The 14,169-nt window shown below is 40.9% G+C and overlaps 1 protein-coding gene across 9 annotated transcripts in view; it reads left to right on the forward strand.

Moving 5' to 3' along the window:
- LOC100698591 (filamin-C) overlaps positions 1–13,046 on the forward strand; it is a 54,514-nt gene extending 41,468 nt beyond the window's left edge. For 4 of the 9 annotated variants that reach the window (XM_019346599.2, XM_019346602.2, XM_019346601.2 and 1 more), the window contains 18 exons: positions 194–286; positions 1,167–1,266; positions 1,698–1,838; positions 1,959–2,087; positions 2,264–2,437; positions 4,214–4,375; positions 5,153–5,356; positions 5,443–5,595; positions 5,835–5,957; positions 6,093–6,350; positions 7,293–7,562; positions 7,910–8,047; positions 8,815–8,930; positions 9,567–9,699; positions 10,095–10,271; positions 10,352–10,570; positions 10,964–11,170; positions 11,260–13,046. In XM_019346599.2, coding sequence (XP_019202144.1) covers positions 194–286; positions 1,167–1,266; positions 1,698–1,838; positions 1,959–2,087; positions 2,264–2,437; positions 4,214–4,375; positions 5,153–5,356; positions 5,443–5,595; positions 5,835–5,957; positions 6,093–6,350; positions 7,293–7,562; positions 7,910–8,047; positions 8,815–8,930; positions 9,567–9,699; positions 10,095–10,271; positions 10,352–10,570; positions 10,964–11,170; positions 11,260–11,447 — 2,985 coding nt within the window. In that variant the 3' untranslated portion in view covers positions 11,448–13,046. Of the gene's footprint in view, positions 1–193; positions 287–1,166; positions 1,267–1,697; positions 1,839–1,958; positions 2,088–2,263; positions 2,438–4,213; positions 4,376–5,152; positions 5,357–5,442; positions 5,596–5,834; positions 5,958–6,092; positions 6,351–6,467; positions 6,519–7,292; positions 7,563–7,909; positions 8,048–8,814; positions 8,931–9,566; positions 9,700–10,094; positions 10,272–10,351; positions 10,571–10,963; positions 11,171–11,259 lie in introns of those variants that run through there. The other 5 variants (XM_019346600.2, XM_019346606.2, XM_019346604.2 and 2 more) reach the window with 3 other exon arrangements.
- Positions 13,047–14,169: the final 1,123 nt, after the last annotated feature.

Raw genomic sequence — 14,169 nt, forward strand, 5'->3', positions numbered from 1 at the left:
TTGAGTTGCAGTCTATTTTATCCTGAATTTTACTTTGACTATTTCTTTTATTTTTGTTTATTTGTTGTATTATTCCATATTTTAATAATGTTTCAGATTTATTTCCTGAAACTGTGGAAAATTGCTGCGTTTTTCGGTGTGTTTGTTTCTGGTTTGCTTGTATTTGTAATGGCTGCACCTTGTTCCTCGTCAGGCAAGTGATACCATCCCAATAATAGAGGAACCATGTGACAAGCTTCAGTTACAGCAGCCCTACTCTCCCTATGCGGCCTTCTCCCCTCAATGGGTATCAGCATTACCTCCACACCTGCTGTTTATCTGCCGCTGCGTCTCCTCTTCATAAAAACCGTCATCTGTTCCTCGCTTTGCCCTCCATCACTGCAGCGTTTCCTGTCCCACAGTCGATACCGACCCACATTCACTTATTGATTGATCTCTGGCTCAGCATGAGGCTGCATGTCTAATCTGCATGATCATCATCTCCTGCTGGGAGGGCAGCTGGGGGCTACTCTTATTAACACTACCCTCTGATTTGTACCCTCTGACTGGCTGATATCAGAGACAATTCAGCGTGTCAACTTTTCTTCAACATCTGGAGAGCAGCTGATCCAGATGTTCTGACAATGTGATGATTTTAGAGAAATAGTTTCAAGACAGATTTGATCTGTTTTGTATTATTTCAGAGAATTGTGTATTTTCTTAAAATTATAATTTTATTTTTATACTTTTATAAGTTTTTCATATTATTTTTTAGTATCACATTATTTTAATTTTTAAATTTTGTTTTATTACTTTGTTCTATTTTTCATTAAATGTATTTAATTATCATTTTTTGAGCTGCTTTATGGTTTCGTTATAGTTTTCAGAGCTGTTGTCTCTAATTCATTTTGCTTCTTTATATCAAAATGCTTATATAGCTTAATATTTCTTATATTTTCTCAGAGACTGTGCAGCAGTCATTTGTTCCAGTTCAGATCTGATCGTTAGAAGCTCCCTTCCTTTCACCACTCTTAAACCAGTGTTACCTAAACTGGACCAGTCAGATGTCTCTGTCAGCCTCTCTGCAGCCCTGCTGTGCTTCCTCTGCCTCTCCCCTCTCTCTGGATGAAATCCCAGAGTTCCTAGTATGGTGCCACTAACGCCCCTCCCCTCTTGCTCTGGTTCAGGCCACCGATGATCCCATCAGCCCTGTGGACGGGCTGGAGCCGATGCTGCGTCCCTTCAGTCTGGTCATTCCCTTTACGGTGCAGAAAGGAGAGATCACAGGTAGGACGTCTTTATTTCTAATGACAGTGTTTATGCAGCAGCTGCGTTCGTGTTAATTTAGTTTAGTTTAGTTTAGTTTTTGGGCATTTTAGCCGTTATTGGACAGAGACAGTGTAGGCAGACAGGAAAGCGGGTCAGACTCGAATCTGCTGTCTTCTGTGTGGCCATGCTGCACATGGTCGCCAGCTCATGCTCAGTTGGCACCCCAGTAAATGCTGTTTCTTAGCTTTGACATATCATTTCTAACCAGGTGACTTTGCATCAAAGGATGCACTTGAAGCATTACTAGAGGTTGATAGCTTACATAGTTTTTTAATCTAATTAAAAAACTCTAATGAATTTTAACCTTTTGGTTATTATGATTAGAATGGTTTCAGTCTAAACATGAAATTAGTCAGAATAACTGAACTTGTGCATGTTTTATCCTCCAGGTGAAGTCCGCATGCCTTCCGGCCGAACAGCCCAACCTAACATCACCGACAACAAGGACGGGACAGTTACTGTGAAGTACTCGCCAACTGAACGAGGCCTCCATGAGATGGACATCAAATACGATGGCAACCACATCCCAGGTGATCCCTCCTCAGTGAATATCTGTTCTGTTTCTGAGGCTCACATTCTTTCGTCTTCGGCAGTGTTATCAGCAAACATACTTTCAACCTTTAATGTGAAAATCATTCTCTCTGTGACAGGAAGTCCACTCCAGTTCTATGTTGATGCTATTAACAGTGGTCATGTGACAGCATACGGTCCCGGCCTGAGCCACGGCACCATGAACCGACCAGCCACTTTCACTATAGTTACAAAAGATGCTGGAGAAGGTATCCCTCATATGTACACTCGTAGATATAAGAGCCCAGTTCTTCTCGGGCACATAGACTGTGTTTATGGCTGTATCTTTTACCTGAAATGTGAAATGTGTATTTAATCAAAAGAAGAAGACGACATGTGAAACTGAAGATAAGAAAGGCAGTAAGCGTTCCCACTCTCTCTACAGGAGGTTTGTCTCTGGCGGTTGAAGGTCCATCCAAAGCTGAGATCAGCTGTAAAGACAACAAGGACGGGACGTGCACAGTGTCCTACCTGCCCACGGCACCTGGAGACTACAACATCATCGTCAAGTTTGATGACAAACACATCCCTGGCAGCCCCTTTACCGCCAAGATTACCGGTAAAAAATTCTCTCTCTGCTCAGGAAAGTCGGGCTTTTATCCACACAGCTCAGTTTTAAACAACACTTTTTACATGATTGTTCATCGAAAAGCAGATGCAGCACGGATGAGGATGTACATTTTTCAGATGATTTTAACAAAAGATCTAATTTGAATTTGAATGTGTAATTTTTCAGAACTACCTTCAAAAATGTAGAAAATCTTATTTTAGGAAAACTAACATGCATAGCTTGAATATCCCCACAATCAATGCCTTTCAGTACCTTCAAAACACATTAATTATGAAGCATGTGCAGAAAAAGATAGATATTAACTGTGTACTTGGTCACATGTGGATTGCCTTTAGTTGATTTCTAACTCTGTACGCAGATAACACTCTGCTCTATCTTCCTGCGGAACACCAAATATACAAAATCCTTTCCAATCAAAGCAGATATAAATGATCAGATTTTTCTTCAGCTAAATTCAGAAAATTAATTATCCAACATTTTTATTTTCAGTATTCATCAGTCATTTACTCCTGTATAAGGTTTCACTTTAACTTTAACACCTTTAAAATATTCTGGAAAGTTTCTCTTTGGTTTGTCACACCATGACGTGGCATGTGTTCTTCTTTTGGTTCTCTAACTTCTTGTAATCATCCTTCCTTGTCATTAAAATATTTCCTAATTACATTGTTTAACCTCTTGACCTTCACTGGCTAATTGTTAACCTGTCTAGGTTTTTATTTAATTGTTCCTCCAAGTCTTGGCTATCAAGGTATAGAAAAGTATCTATATATGAATCATATCTATCATTTTATTTATATTTACACGTAGATTTTTCCTGTCTTTTTTCTTTTTTGTGTGTTACGTGTATACAAGTGCTGAGGCAAAGTGGGGGTAATGATGAATATCATGAATCAGTAGAGTGCTGAGCATGTGGTAGGGATTAATCAGCATGTACATACTTCTTCCTGCTCCATTTTGGACTTGATGATTAAGGGGTTTATTTCATGTCACTGAGATTTTCTTTATTTATTGTATTGTTTTTTGCGTACTTATTGTGTGTATGCAGGTATCAGTGTATATGTGTATGTATGTATATGGTTTTTGTTTTATATGTCAGACATAAAAGCTTATCATCACCATCATAATCAAAAGAGTAAAGATTTTCTGCTTAGTTGGTCCAAACCCTGGCCTCATGTGGGCTGGCATCGAGCTGTGAATGTTGATTTCGTCTGCATTTGGAGAGCACATTCCCCTGCCGAGACACCCCCTCACCTTTTAAATTTCCCGAGCTCCTTTTCATTATGCTCCACTTTTCGGTGTAGTTTTTTCAAATTAGTCACGGTAGTAAATGGTAAATGGTCTGTATTTGTATAGCGCTTTTCTAGTCCCTAAGGACCCCAAAGCGCTTTACACAACCAGTCATCCACCCATTCACACACACATTCACACACTGGTGATGGCAAGCTACATTGCCATCACCATCACACTGGTGATGGCAATGCTTACTAAGCCTGCTGCTTACTAAGCAGGTGCTGCTTAGTAAGCAACACCTGTTACCCACAGTACGTCCATCACATGCCCAATCATTAGCTTTATTTCTTTTTTTAAATTAATGCCAGTTTAGTTTGTTGTTTTAGTTTGTTTATGTCATTGCACATTGTTTCATTTGTGTCAGTGCTGGCTTGTCTGTGGGTGCTCTAACCTGCATGAAAAGCTGCACTGTGAGAAAGGTTTAGCTTAAGCTGGTTTTCACTATTACTTTGTCTTCTCACATTTGATCTCCAGGTGACGACTCTATGAGAACATCCCAGCTTAACGTTGGCACGGCAACAGATGTTTCCTTAAAGATTATGGAGACAGACCTGAGCAGCCTGACCGCGACGATCAGAGCTCCGTCAGGAAACGAGGAGCCCTGCCTGCTGAAGAGGCTGCCCAACAGACATATCGGTCCGTTTCTATTCTTCACTGCTTCTCAGTCATCCTTTGGCAAAAAGTGGACCAAAACCAAACAACATAGAATCTTTATTATTATCCAGATTTCATCAAATATTTGGTTTTCTAAATACTACATTCTTAAAATTATTACCCAGTCAACAAAGGTAGCTCTCCATCACTGATCGATCGGTGATAAAATTACCTTATTGTCCCTAAATAATAATAATGTCTTTATTAGGACTTGAAAGGCAAAACCTTCAGGTCCTGAAAGTCTGAAGTAGGCGAGATCTGAGACTTTGGTTCATGTTTTTGGAGGTGACACAGGTGTAGGGATCAGAATATCGCCACAGTCAGCAAACACTCAGTTTTTACATGTTTCTGGGTTGTATACTAGCTTAGTGTTGGCATGCTGTCTGTGCAGATGTTAGCAAAGAGGTAAATTTGTGTTATCAGCATATAATGCAGTTGTGTCTATCCTGGATGCAGTTTGCACTTTACCATCGCGTTTTTGTCCTTTTGTGAAATAAAAATAAAAGTAATGTCCACATCCATGCTGGAGACTGCCCGACTATTTTCCTCCTCTGACACAAAAACTGAAATCAGCAGATTGTAGCGTGAGTGCAAAAACCGATAAGTGGGATAGATAGGTAGGCAGACGATTCAAAGGAACTGAACTACTCAGATCTCGATTCCAGTTCCTACACGGGTGTATGATTTTCTGCAGTAAAAAAAATTCGGACAGCTGTACAAGAGACTCCACGTTTCTGATGACATCTCTCTTTCCTGCAGGAATATCCTTCACACCAAAGGAAGTTGGTGAACACGTGGTCAGCGTGAAGAAGAACGGGAAGCATGTGACCAATAGTCCGTTTAAGATCATGGTGGGTCAGTCGGAGATTGGAGATGCCAGCAAGGTGAAGGTTTACGGTCAGGGGCTGGTGGAGGGACACACGTTCGAGGTGGCCGAGTTCATTGTGGACACGAGGAATGCAGGCGAGGATTCAGCCCTCATCCACACAATCAGAGCGCTGAAGCTCAGGAGTTCAGATTCTAACCCTCGATGTCTGTGTTTGTGGCAGGTTATGGAGGTCTGGGTCTGTCCATCGAGGGTCCCAGTAAGGTGGACATCAACTGTGAGGACGTGGAGGACGGGACATGTAAAGTCACCTACTGTCCCACAGAACCAGGAAACTACATCATCAACATCAAGTTCGCCGACCAGCATGTGCCAGGTACGAAAAATTATTAAGTTTGATTTGAGGCAAATTAGTTTGCAGAAAGAGAACATACCACTGCAGATGGTATAAAACATAAATGCAGATGCCTGAAGTAGTTCTTGGTTGAAACTACCATAAAGAATTAGATAGATCATCAGTTCAGATCCGATGATCTAGTTGTTGATCTGATGCTCTGGAGAAAGCATGAGGATCTCAGAGTTTGTTGTTGTGTGTTGTGATGTTTGTGTGAACAGGAAGTCCGTTCACGGTGAAGGTGTTTGGTGAAGGTCGGATGAAAGAGAGCATCACCCGGAAACGTCAGGCACCCTCCATTGCCACCGTGGGCAGCACGTGTGACCTCAACCTCAAAATACCAGGTGAGCTGTGATATCTGCCTCCTCCTCATCCTCCTCCTGTCGGCTCCTGTCCTCCCTGCTTCCTTCTCTTCACCTCCTCGTCTTTGTCCACTATTTCCTCCTCCTTCTCCTTCCTGCTTCTCCTCTGGGTCGCAGGAAACTGGTTTCAGATGGTTTCAGCTCAGGAGCGTTTGACCCGGACATTCACCCGCAGCAGCCACACCTACACCCGGACCGAGCGGACAGAGATCAGCAAAACCCGAGCCGGAGAGACCAAGAGGGAGGTGCGGGTGGAGGAGAGCACGCAGGTCGGAGGAGATCCCTTTAGAGACGTATTCGGAGATTTTCTAGGGCGAGAGAGTCTTAGCGGCTTCGGCGGGATGCCGACTGGCAGCCGACAGCCGCTGCAGAACGGTGTGTGTGTGTGTGTGTGTGTGTGTGTTTCCAGTAAGTGAGAGTGGCTGATTTAACAGAGTGTTGTGCTGTAATGGCCTCCCATGCTAACCCTCTAACCTGCTCTGATTCTTCCAGCTCTCTCACTTCCCTTTGTCTGCACTCTGCTGTCAAAATGTCTGGATTAAGGTAGTATTGTAATTCAGAGTCTGGCCTGATGTGGGCACTGTGCCTAATCTCAGATATACCAATAAAGAAATGTGTTGGGTTCATGGTTGCAGTAAAAGGAGGGAGCTGCTTACAGGTTCAGCAGTCATATCATTGGTCAGATAAAATAATTTAAAAAGGCTCCAACAGTACAAATACAGTCCAGAAGTCCAGTTCAGGGACTTCTGGGCCATGTTTGTACTGTTGGAGCCTCTCGTGGACTTTTGAGGAAAAGCAGGTTTTCTTATAAGTTAATGGTTCTTTTGCTGACTGAGACGTGGAAGAACTGATTTCTGTTCATCTTTAAGACTATCTTAAAGCAGAAAGACAAAGACAAACATCCATTAAGAATATTAGTAGAAATACACACTCTCAAGGAAACATTTTAAACTTGTAAAATTATTAAAATATTGCAGTTCAAGTATTTATCATCACTATTTATTATCAAATTCTTCATAAAATGTATTTTCACTTAAATGTTACTATTGAATGAGATGATTTGTTCAAATTGAACAAACAATTGAAAAAAGAAAAGAGGGCCTGGGATTGATTCCTGAGGAGCACCAAACCTAATTTTAGCTACTGAAATTACAAAATAAACATGCCATAGACCAAAAACCTACAAAATCTAAATCAGTGACATGTTAACCAATGCATGACATGAGATTTTTTGGTGCATGCTATGTAAAAACTAACTATGAAACATCTGCTGGGTGAATCATCTGATCCTCAGTAACATCCTCCTAATCCTGTCAGGTGAGGCAGCTAACCAGGAGATGACGGCTCAAGTGACGAGTCCTGGAGGAAAGACAGAGGACGCAGAGATCATTAAAGGAGAGGACAGCACCTACAGCGTCCGCTTCATCCCTCAGGAGATGGGACCTCACACTGTCAACGTCAAATACCGGGGCCAGCACGTCCCTGGGAGCCCCTTCCAGTTCACTGTGGGGCCCCTGGGAGAGGGAGGGGCCCACAAGGTCAGAGCAGGAGGCACTGGACTGGACCGCGGAGTGGCAGGAATCCCAGGTGGGCTGTAGAATTTACATTTGTTCCTTATCTCTTCTTCTGTCCTTATGAACCAGTTTCTTTTTGCTTCTTCTGTAAGAACTTTGATTTCATTTGAATCTTTGGATGAAGAAGCATGATGACATGCTCCTACATGTCAGCAAGGTTTGGTCACAGGAAACACTAAAACATCCATCTGTGATGTGTCAAATGAACTCTTGAAACACCAATGCTCCTAATTTTGTTTCACTGACAATATGTCTGCTACTTCTGTTCAATTTTCTAAATTTTCTTTAAAAAAAAAAAAAAAAGGCCCTCTAGTGGCTACCATAGGAACTGCAGCTCTCACAGTTTGTGTTGTTTTGCAGCGGAGTTCAGTATCTGGACCAGAGAGGCTGGTGCTGGAGGTCTCTCAATTGCTGTAGAAGGACCCAGCAAGGCTGAGATAACATTTGAAGACAGGAAAGACGGATCCTGTGGAGTCACCTACGTAGTGCAGGAACCTGGTAAGTCTCAAGAGATATTTGGCTTAAGCCTCTGAGATTTATTCCAGCCAATGAAAAGAAGCCTAACATATTTCTGTGTGATGTTATAATTTTAATTTTAATACTTTTAATACTCTCTGACAGTTTTAATACTCTTTGACAGATTATTGCGCTGTTTATTTATTTGTTTTGCTTTTAATACTCGGATTAATTGTATCACTCTTTTCACCATAACAGCAAGACAAATTCCTTATTTGTGTAAAAACTTGACAATAAACATCATTCGGATTCTGTATCTCATGGTAAAGGGTTTGATCTGCTTACAAAGACTAAACTTATATTCCACTAGGTTGCTACCTGCATAGCGACAAAAGGCACAAGCCTGGAATCACCACTTGAATTTTATTATTCCAGAAATTCTGCCAGGACCATTTTAGTTCAAATCCATCCATGTCACAGTATAATTATTGTAATTGTAAAAGTGTAAGCATGCTCTGCCTCTGAGATGATATTTAAAAAAAAAAACAGAGATTAAAGTTAGAACTCATGGTAAATGGGCAACTTTTGAAAAACAAACTTGCAGATTCACAGAAATAAAGTTAGAACTTAAAAATATGACGGTATAAATTTTTTAAAAGTTCCTTGTTATAAAAATATTTTTTTATCATTGGATCTGCAAATTGTTGTGATCGTTAAAGTGTTAAAGGAGAAAGTGATGATGATGATGGTCCTAGAATGGATCCCTGATGAGGATTTCTGTTCAACAATAATATATTTCTTTTGTTCAGGTGATTATGAGGTCTCCATTAAATTCAATGATGAACATATCCCAGACTCCCCCTTTACCGTCCCCATCGCCTCACTGTCAGACGACGCTCGCCGCCTCACCATCACCAGCCTGCAGGTGAGGAAAGATCTAAATCTACCACCTGAGCTCACAGAAATGCAATCCCTCTGACAATTATATTTTCTGTGAATAGATTTATTTTTAGTCTCAATAACTGTGCTGTGTTGAGGATTGTATTTCTGTGTTCATAGCTGTGTATATTTATCTCTGTATATTTAATCGCTGTCCTCTTTCTTTGTATGCAACACATTTACTCTTGAGATATAACAAACATGTATACAAGTAGGAAAAAAACACAAAATCACAATATGTTAAATTGTGAAATAAAAACAAATTATGCTGGTAACATTAACAGGAAAAAGGGCTATGGAGGATCTCACAAAAAAGAGACAGAAATAAAACTAAACTGACAAATTTCTATTTAAAAAATTTAAAAAAATATATATAAATAGTTTTGATTAAACAATATATAGTTAAACCCAAATCTTTAAAACATAGGCATAAATATAAAAATGGGCACTACAAAGTTTATTAATCAGACCACCAAAGAAATCTTGTAAATATTGAAAACACTTAAAGGAGTATCTGCAGTACTGAGGAAGCATATTCAGTTTGTTTAAAATAACTGAAAACTGTCTGCTGAACACTTTAAACCTCCATGATCCAAAGCACTGAATCCCTTTTCTTTACCAGGAGATGGGTCTGAAGGTGGGTCAGGAGGCCTCCTTTGCAGTGCAGCTCAATGGAGCAAGAGGGCTGATTGATGCCAAGATCCACACGCCATCAGGAGCCACAGAAGAGTGTTACATCACTGAGCTGGACAGTGGTAAGACCCCATTATAGCTGTTAGTGAAGTGATCTTTAGGACTTTTGAGGACAATAAAAACCAAACATGGATCCACCACTATTTCCTAACCCAGGCAAAAGTCAAAATTATATGTGGAGTTCCACAAGGTTCAAGTCTGGGTCCACAACCTTTTATTTTTTCAGGGTCACATCACTTATTTGCTGTAAATACTGTTATTTACCGCTTAACTATTTAATTTAATTTTAATTTGTAATTTTTCACAGAGTGTTTGGCAGTTTAAATCTTTCTTGTATTTAATCTTCATATTAAATACAGGATTATGGAGTCATTGGTATAAGAAACCTCCTCCTCAAAGTCTGAATTTATAGTGCTTATAGAACTGATTATAAATCAATGATTTCCTGTTTCTACAGATCAGCATGCTATCAGGTTCATCCCAAAGGAGAATGGAGTTCATTCTATAGATGTTCGTTTTAACGGCAGCCATGTGCCCGGCAGTCCCTTCAAGATCCGAGTAGGAGAACCGGGTCAGGTCGGAGATCCAGGAATGGTGTCTGCATTTGGACCAGGTCTCGAGGGAGGAACCACAGGTATACACGAAAAACAAAGTCTTTAACTTTGAAGTCATTTGATGAAGGTGGGTTTTAATGAGCGTTCTCACTTCGTTTAGGCGTGGCATCAGAGTTTATTGTCAATACTTGTAACGCCGGCTCAGGAGCACTGTCCGTGACAATTGATGGCCCATCAAAGGTTAAGATGGACTGTCAGGAGTCTCCTGAGGGGTATAAGGTCTCCTACACACCTATGGCTCCTGGAAGCTACCTGATCTCCATCAAGTATGGAGGACCCCAGCACATTGTAGGCAGCCCCTTCAAGGCCAAAGTATCAGGTGGGTCAATGACCACTGACCTTTTACTGAGGTCAGTCCGTGAGTTGTCCTGATACTCACAGGTATAGAGTTTCCTGGGGTTTCCTTGGAAATGAGGATGAAAGTGATTCGGTCTTGTTGTATACACAGTCTGTATGCTGCCTTCAGGCATAGTGATTCCTGGAAATAAAGCATGATTCATCACTTTCCTCTGATCCCTCCAGAGATGAAGAGCACATGCAGTTCTAAATAAAGCTTCCTGTTTGGAACCAACTGTTTTTTATGCACTTGTAGGACACCAAGCTCTACATAGCTGGTGATACTGACTAAATGAATCCTTTTCCATGACCTGTAAACCTGAAGGGATGTCCACATACTGTTGGAGAAAGCTGACTCTAACTGTTCTTCTTCCAGGACCTCGTCTGTCAGGTGGCCACAGTTTGCATGAGACGTCGTCTGTTCTCGTGGAGACCGTCAGCAAGTCGGTAGCAATGGGCAGCCCCTTTGCCTCTTTGCCTAAATTTTCCTCAGATGCCAGTAAAGTCATCTCCAGAGGCGCTGGCCTTTCGAAGGCCTTCATTGGTCAGAAGAACACCTTCACAGTCGACTGCAGTAAAGCAGGTGACCATTTCGTCCCTCCTGTCTTTTGTGAAAGTCAAATCTGAGATTTTTCTTCACCACTCTCCATATTTCTGTTTTTTTCCTCGCAGGCACAAACATGTTGATGGTCGGTGTCCACGGGCCGAAGACACCCTGCGAGGAAGTGTACGTCAAACACATGGGCAACAGGATGTACAATGTCACGTATACTGTTAAAGAGCAGGGCAGCTACATCCTCATTGTGAAGTGGGGAGATGAGAACGTCCCTGGCAGTCCGTTCCATGTCACCGTCCCTTAAAACTGAACTCTTCACTGTCTCCAGCCTCTTCAACATCTGCAATGCACTGACGATTTTTCACTTACTGTTTTCTGCTAAATACGAACATCAGAGCACAGCTTCAGTAACCACAGGTTGTTCGTCGAGGCTTTTCTTCTGTCAGTTGCTCTTTTAAACATCGTCCCATTTAACTTCAAGAAAAGAGAATTTAAAGAGTTCAAACTGACAACAGCCCACACGCCTCAGAATTTGACCTGTTTTCATGCGTCCTTTATTTGAGAAGATTTGTTTCCTGCCAACATGTGGATAACTATGCAGGTGTAAACATCTGGTTCATAGCAGCTAAAAACAAACGTGCAGGATGCAAACATTAAGACTGGATTTAAATGTGATCTGCAATATCTGGACTAGTTTATTTTCTTGATGACAGGTTTTCTGTTAGTATTTCTGAAGATATGCAGCACTCAAAGAGGTCCAGAGGTGTCTGAGAAGGTCACCATGAAGGGGAGACTGCATACATTTCCATCTTTTTTGTGTGTGTCCAGTTCCCTGAAATTTTTCATCACATCTCATATTGTGTACAGTATGTGCATTAATTCACAAACACAATCTCATATTTAGTGAAAAATTCAAGCCGCAAGTTGCTCTTTTGCTCCCACAAACCAAACAATTCAGACAACTTAGCTTAAACAGAAGAAACAGTTTTATCTTCAGTGAGGAAAAAAGTGCTTCAGAGTCCCTTGTTTCTTATCTCCATCTGTAAAAACCGGAAACGATAAACTTTCTCTAAGAATCCTTATTTCTTACTGATGCTCATCCAATAAACACTAACACTTCTGACCCTCGGACTGTCTGCACTCCAGCCGTGGTGACTATCATCCAAAAATCTGATTGGTCAGTAGATGGTGATCTCTTATCTGCAACATAACCTGGAGCAGCTTTGATCTGTAGCATCAGTTACCATGGTGACATACCACCTTCATAACCCTGAAAAGACAGAGTTAAACCCGAAGTTAGCTTGATAACTACAGATCCCTAAAAGCATTCATGTTTTCTCATGGATGAGTTAAATGTCTTTCAAAGATATTAGTGTCACATAGTTGGAATAAATCTCTGAGTGAAAGATGGTGTTTAGTTAGCCTCAGCAGGTCTCCCTTTCCTCAGGATTCAGTTTCAGGTGAGCGAGAGACTATCTTCCCTCCAGGTTGAATCAGATGCACTCGGCAGGTCTCTGTATGTCAGGGTTTGTCCCAATTGCTCATGTGGTGTGGGCCCAGCTGTGGGATGTGGAATGATCAAGATGAGCTGTGCTGTGAGATTAACAAACTTTTCTGTTTTTATTTATTCTGCAGCATTTTTCTCTCCTTTGATTTTCTTTGACAGAAAATGGTCTTACTGTTGAGAGAAGCAGGTGATAATGGATTTTTTTTTTTTTACCACAGGAAGGAAGTGCAGTGGAGTTTCCTTTGTGAATGTTGGAAAAACAGCAGCAGATATTAGAGTGACATTTTATAGTGATTTTATATGTATGAGTGAAGCAAAGTTTAAGTGTTTGATATGTTAACCTTCTGTATTGCAACACTGTGCAGGCATAATAAAAGTTTATCTGTGAAATCTCCATTCCTCATCTCATTTTCATGATGGAGGGCGATCTGCCGTGCTTTTCCTCTTTCCTGTGTTGGTACAATAGACTGCTCTCAGATCTCATTTTCATAAACTCTTGCTATATAATGTCATGCAGAGGGTGTATTCTGTTATGATCGTGTCAGACAGAAGTCCGCCCACCTGCTGTTCAAACCTTCTGATTGTGAGGGGTAGCCAACCAGTACAAAAGTTGTCCTCCTGGGGGAGGAGTGAAACAGCTTGTTTCAGACAGAAAGACAAATACAGGCCCATTATCAGAGACTCAGGTTACAGCTACTTCAAATGGAAGCAGATGAAAAGTCAAATTTGTTCCAATTTTCAGAAAAATAAAAGACAAAAATGGTAAGGAAGGGTCCAGTACTCTGATTAAATAAACAGGGGCAATGTATTTGAGGTTGTCTGGAGCCGATTTCTAGTCATATTAGATATTGTTATGTAAATGGCTGGAGGATGAGCAGTGTGAAAATCATGTTCACAGTTTCTCCTGAATGCAGACTAAAGCAGAAAAGCTGCTGAATGTGATCTGAAGACGTCTGTGTGACTGCAGTGCTGCAAAGGACCAGCAGGTGGAAGCAGAAACCAGCAAAAACAGCAAATAGAACCCGAGAAACATTTTTTGTTTTTAAACAAAGTCTTTATTATATTTTGTTTTGAGAAAAAAACACAATACAGAGTATATAAACGAAAAAAATACAATACCAGATTATTAAGCATATAAATATAGTTAGGAATCATCAACATGGTTTCTCAGTAATATTTTTTTTTTTTTAAAGATAATTATGTCGCATAGGTCAATAATAACATCACAGTATGTTTTAATAATGCCAGCCGCCATGCTTTCAGCAAAGGATATGAATGCCACCGGGTAGCACAGGATTTTCCAATAGATCCTGTTATGGTGTAGCTGATATTTTCTAGATGAACATGACCCATGACTTCTCTTATCCAGTGGCCAAATCTTGGGGGGAAAGAGTCCTATTTAAAAATATCAGCCTGGCCAACAGAGAAGAGAAGGCAATCGTGTTCACATCACTCTCACTAACAGATATCTACTCTGTCTCTGTGAAGTTTCCCACTTTGAAATTCCTCCTGGGAAGGC

The sequence above is a fragment of the Oreochromis niloticus genome, linkage group LG17 (genome assembly GCF_001858045.2).
Source record: "Oreochromis niloticus isolate F11D_XX linkage group LG17, O_niloticus_UMD_NMBU, whole genome shotgun sequence".
Taxonomy (NCBI): Eukaryota; Metazoa; Chordata; class Actinopteri; order Cichliformes; family Cichlidae; genus Oreochromis; species Oreochromis niloticus.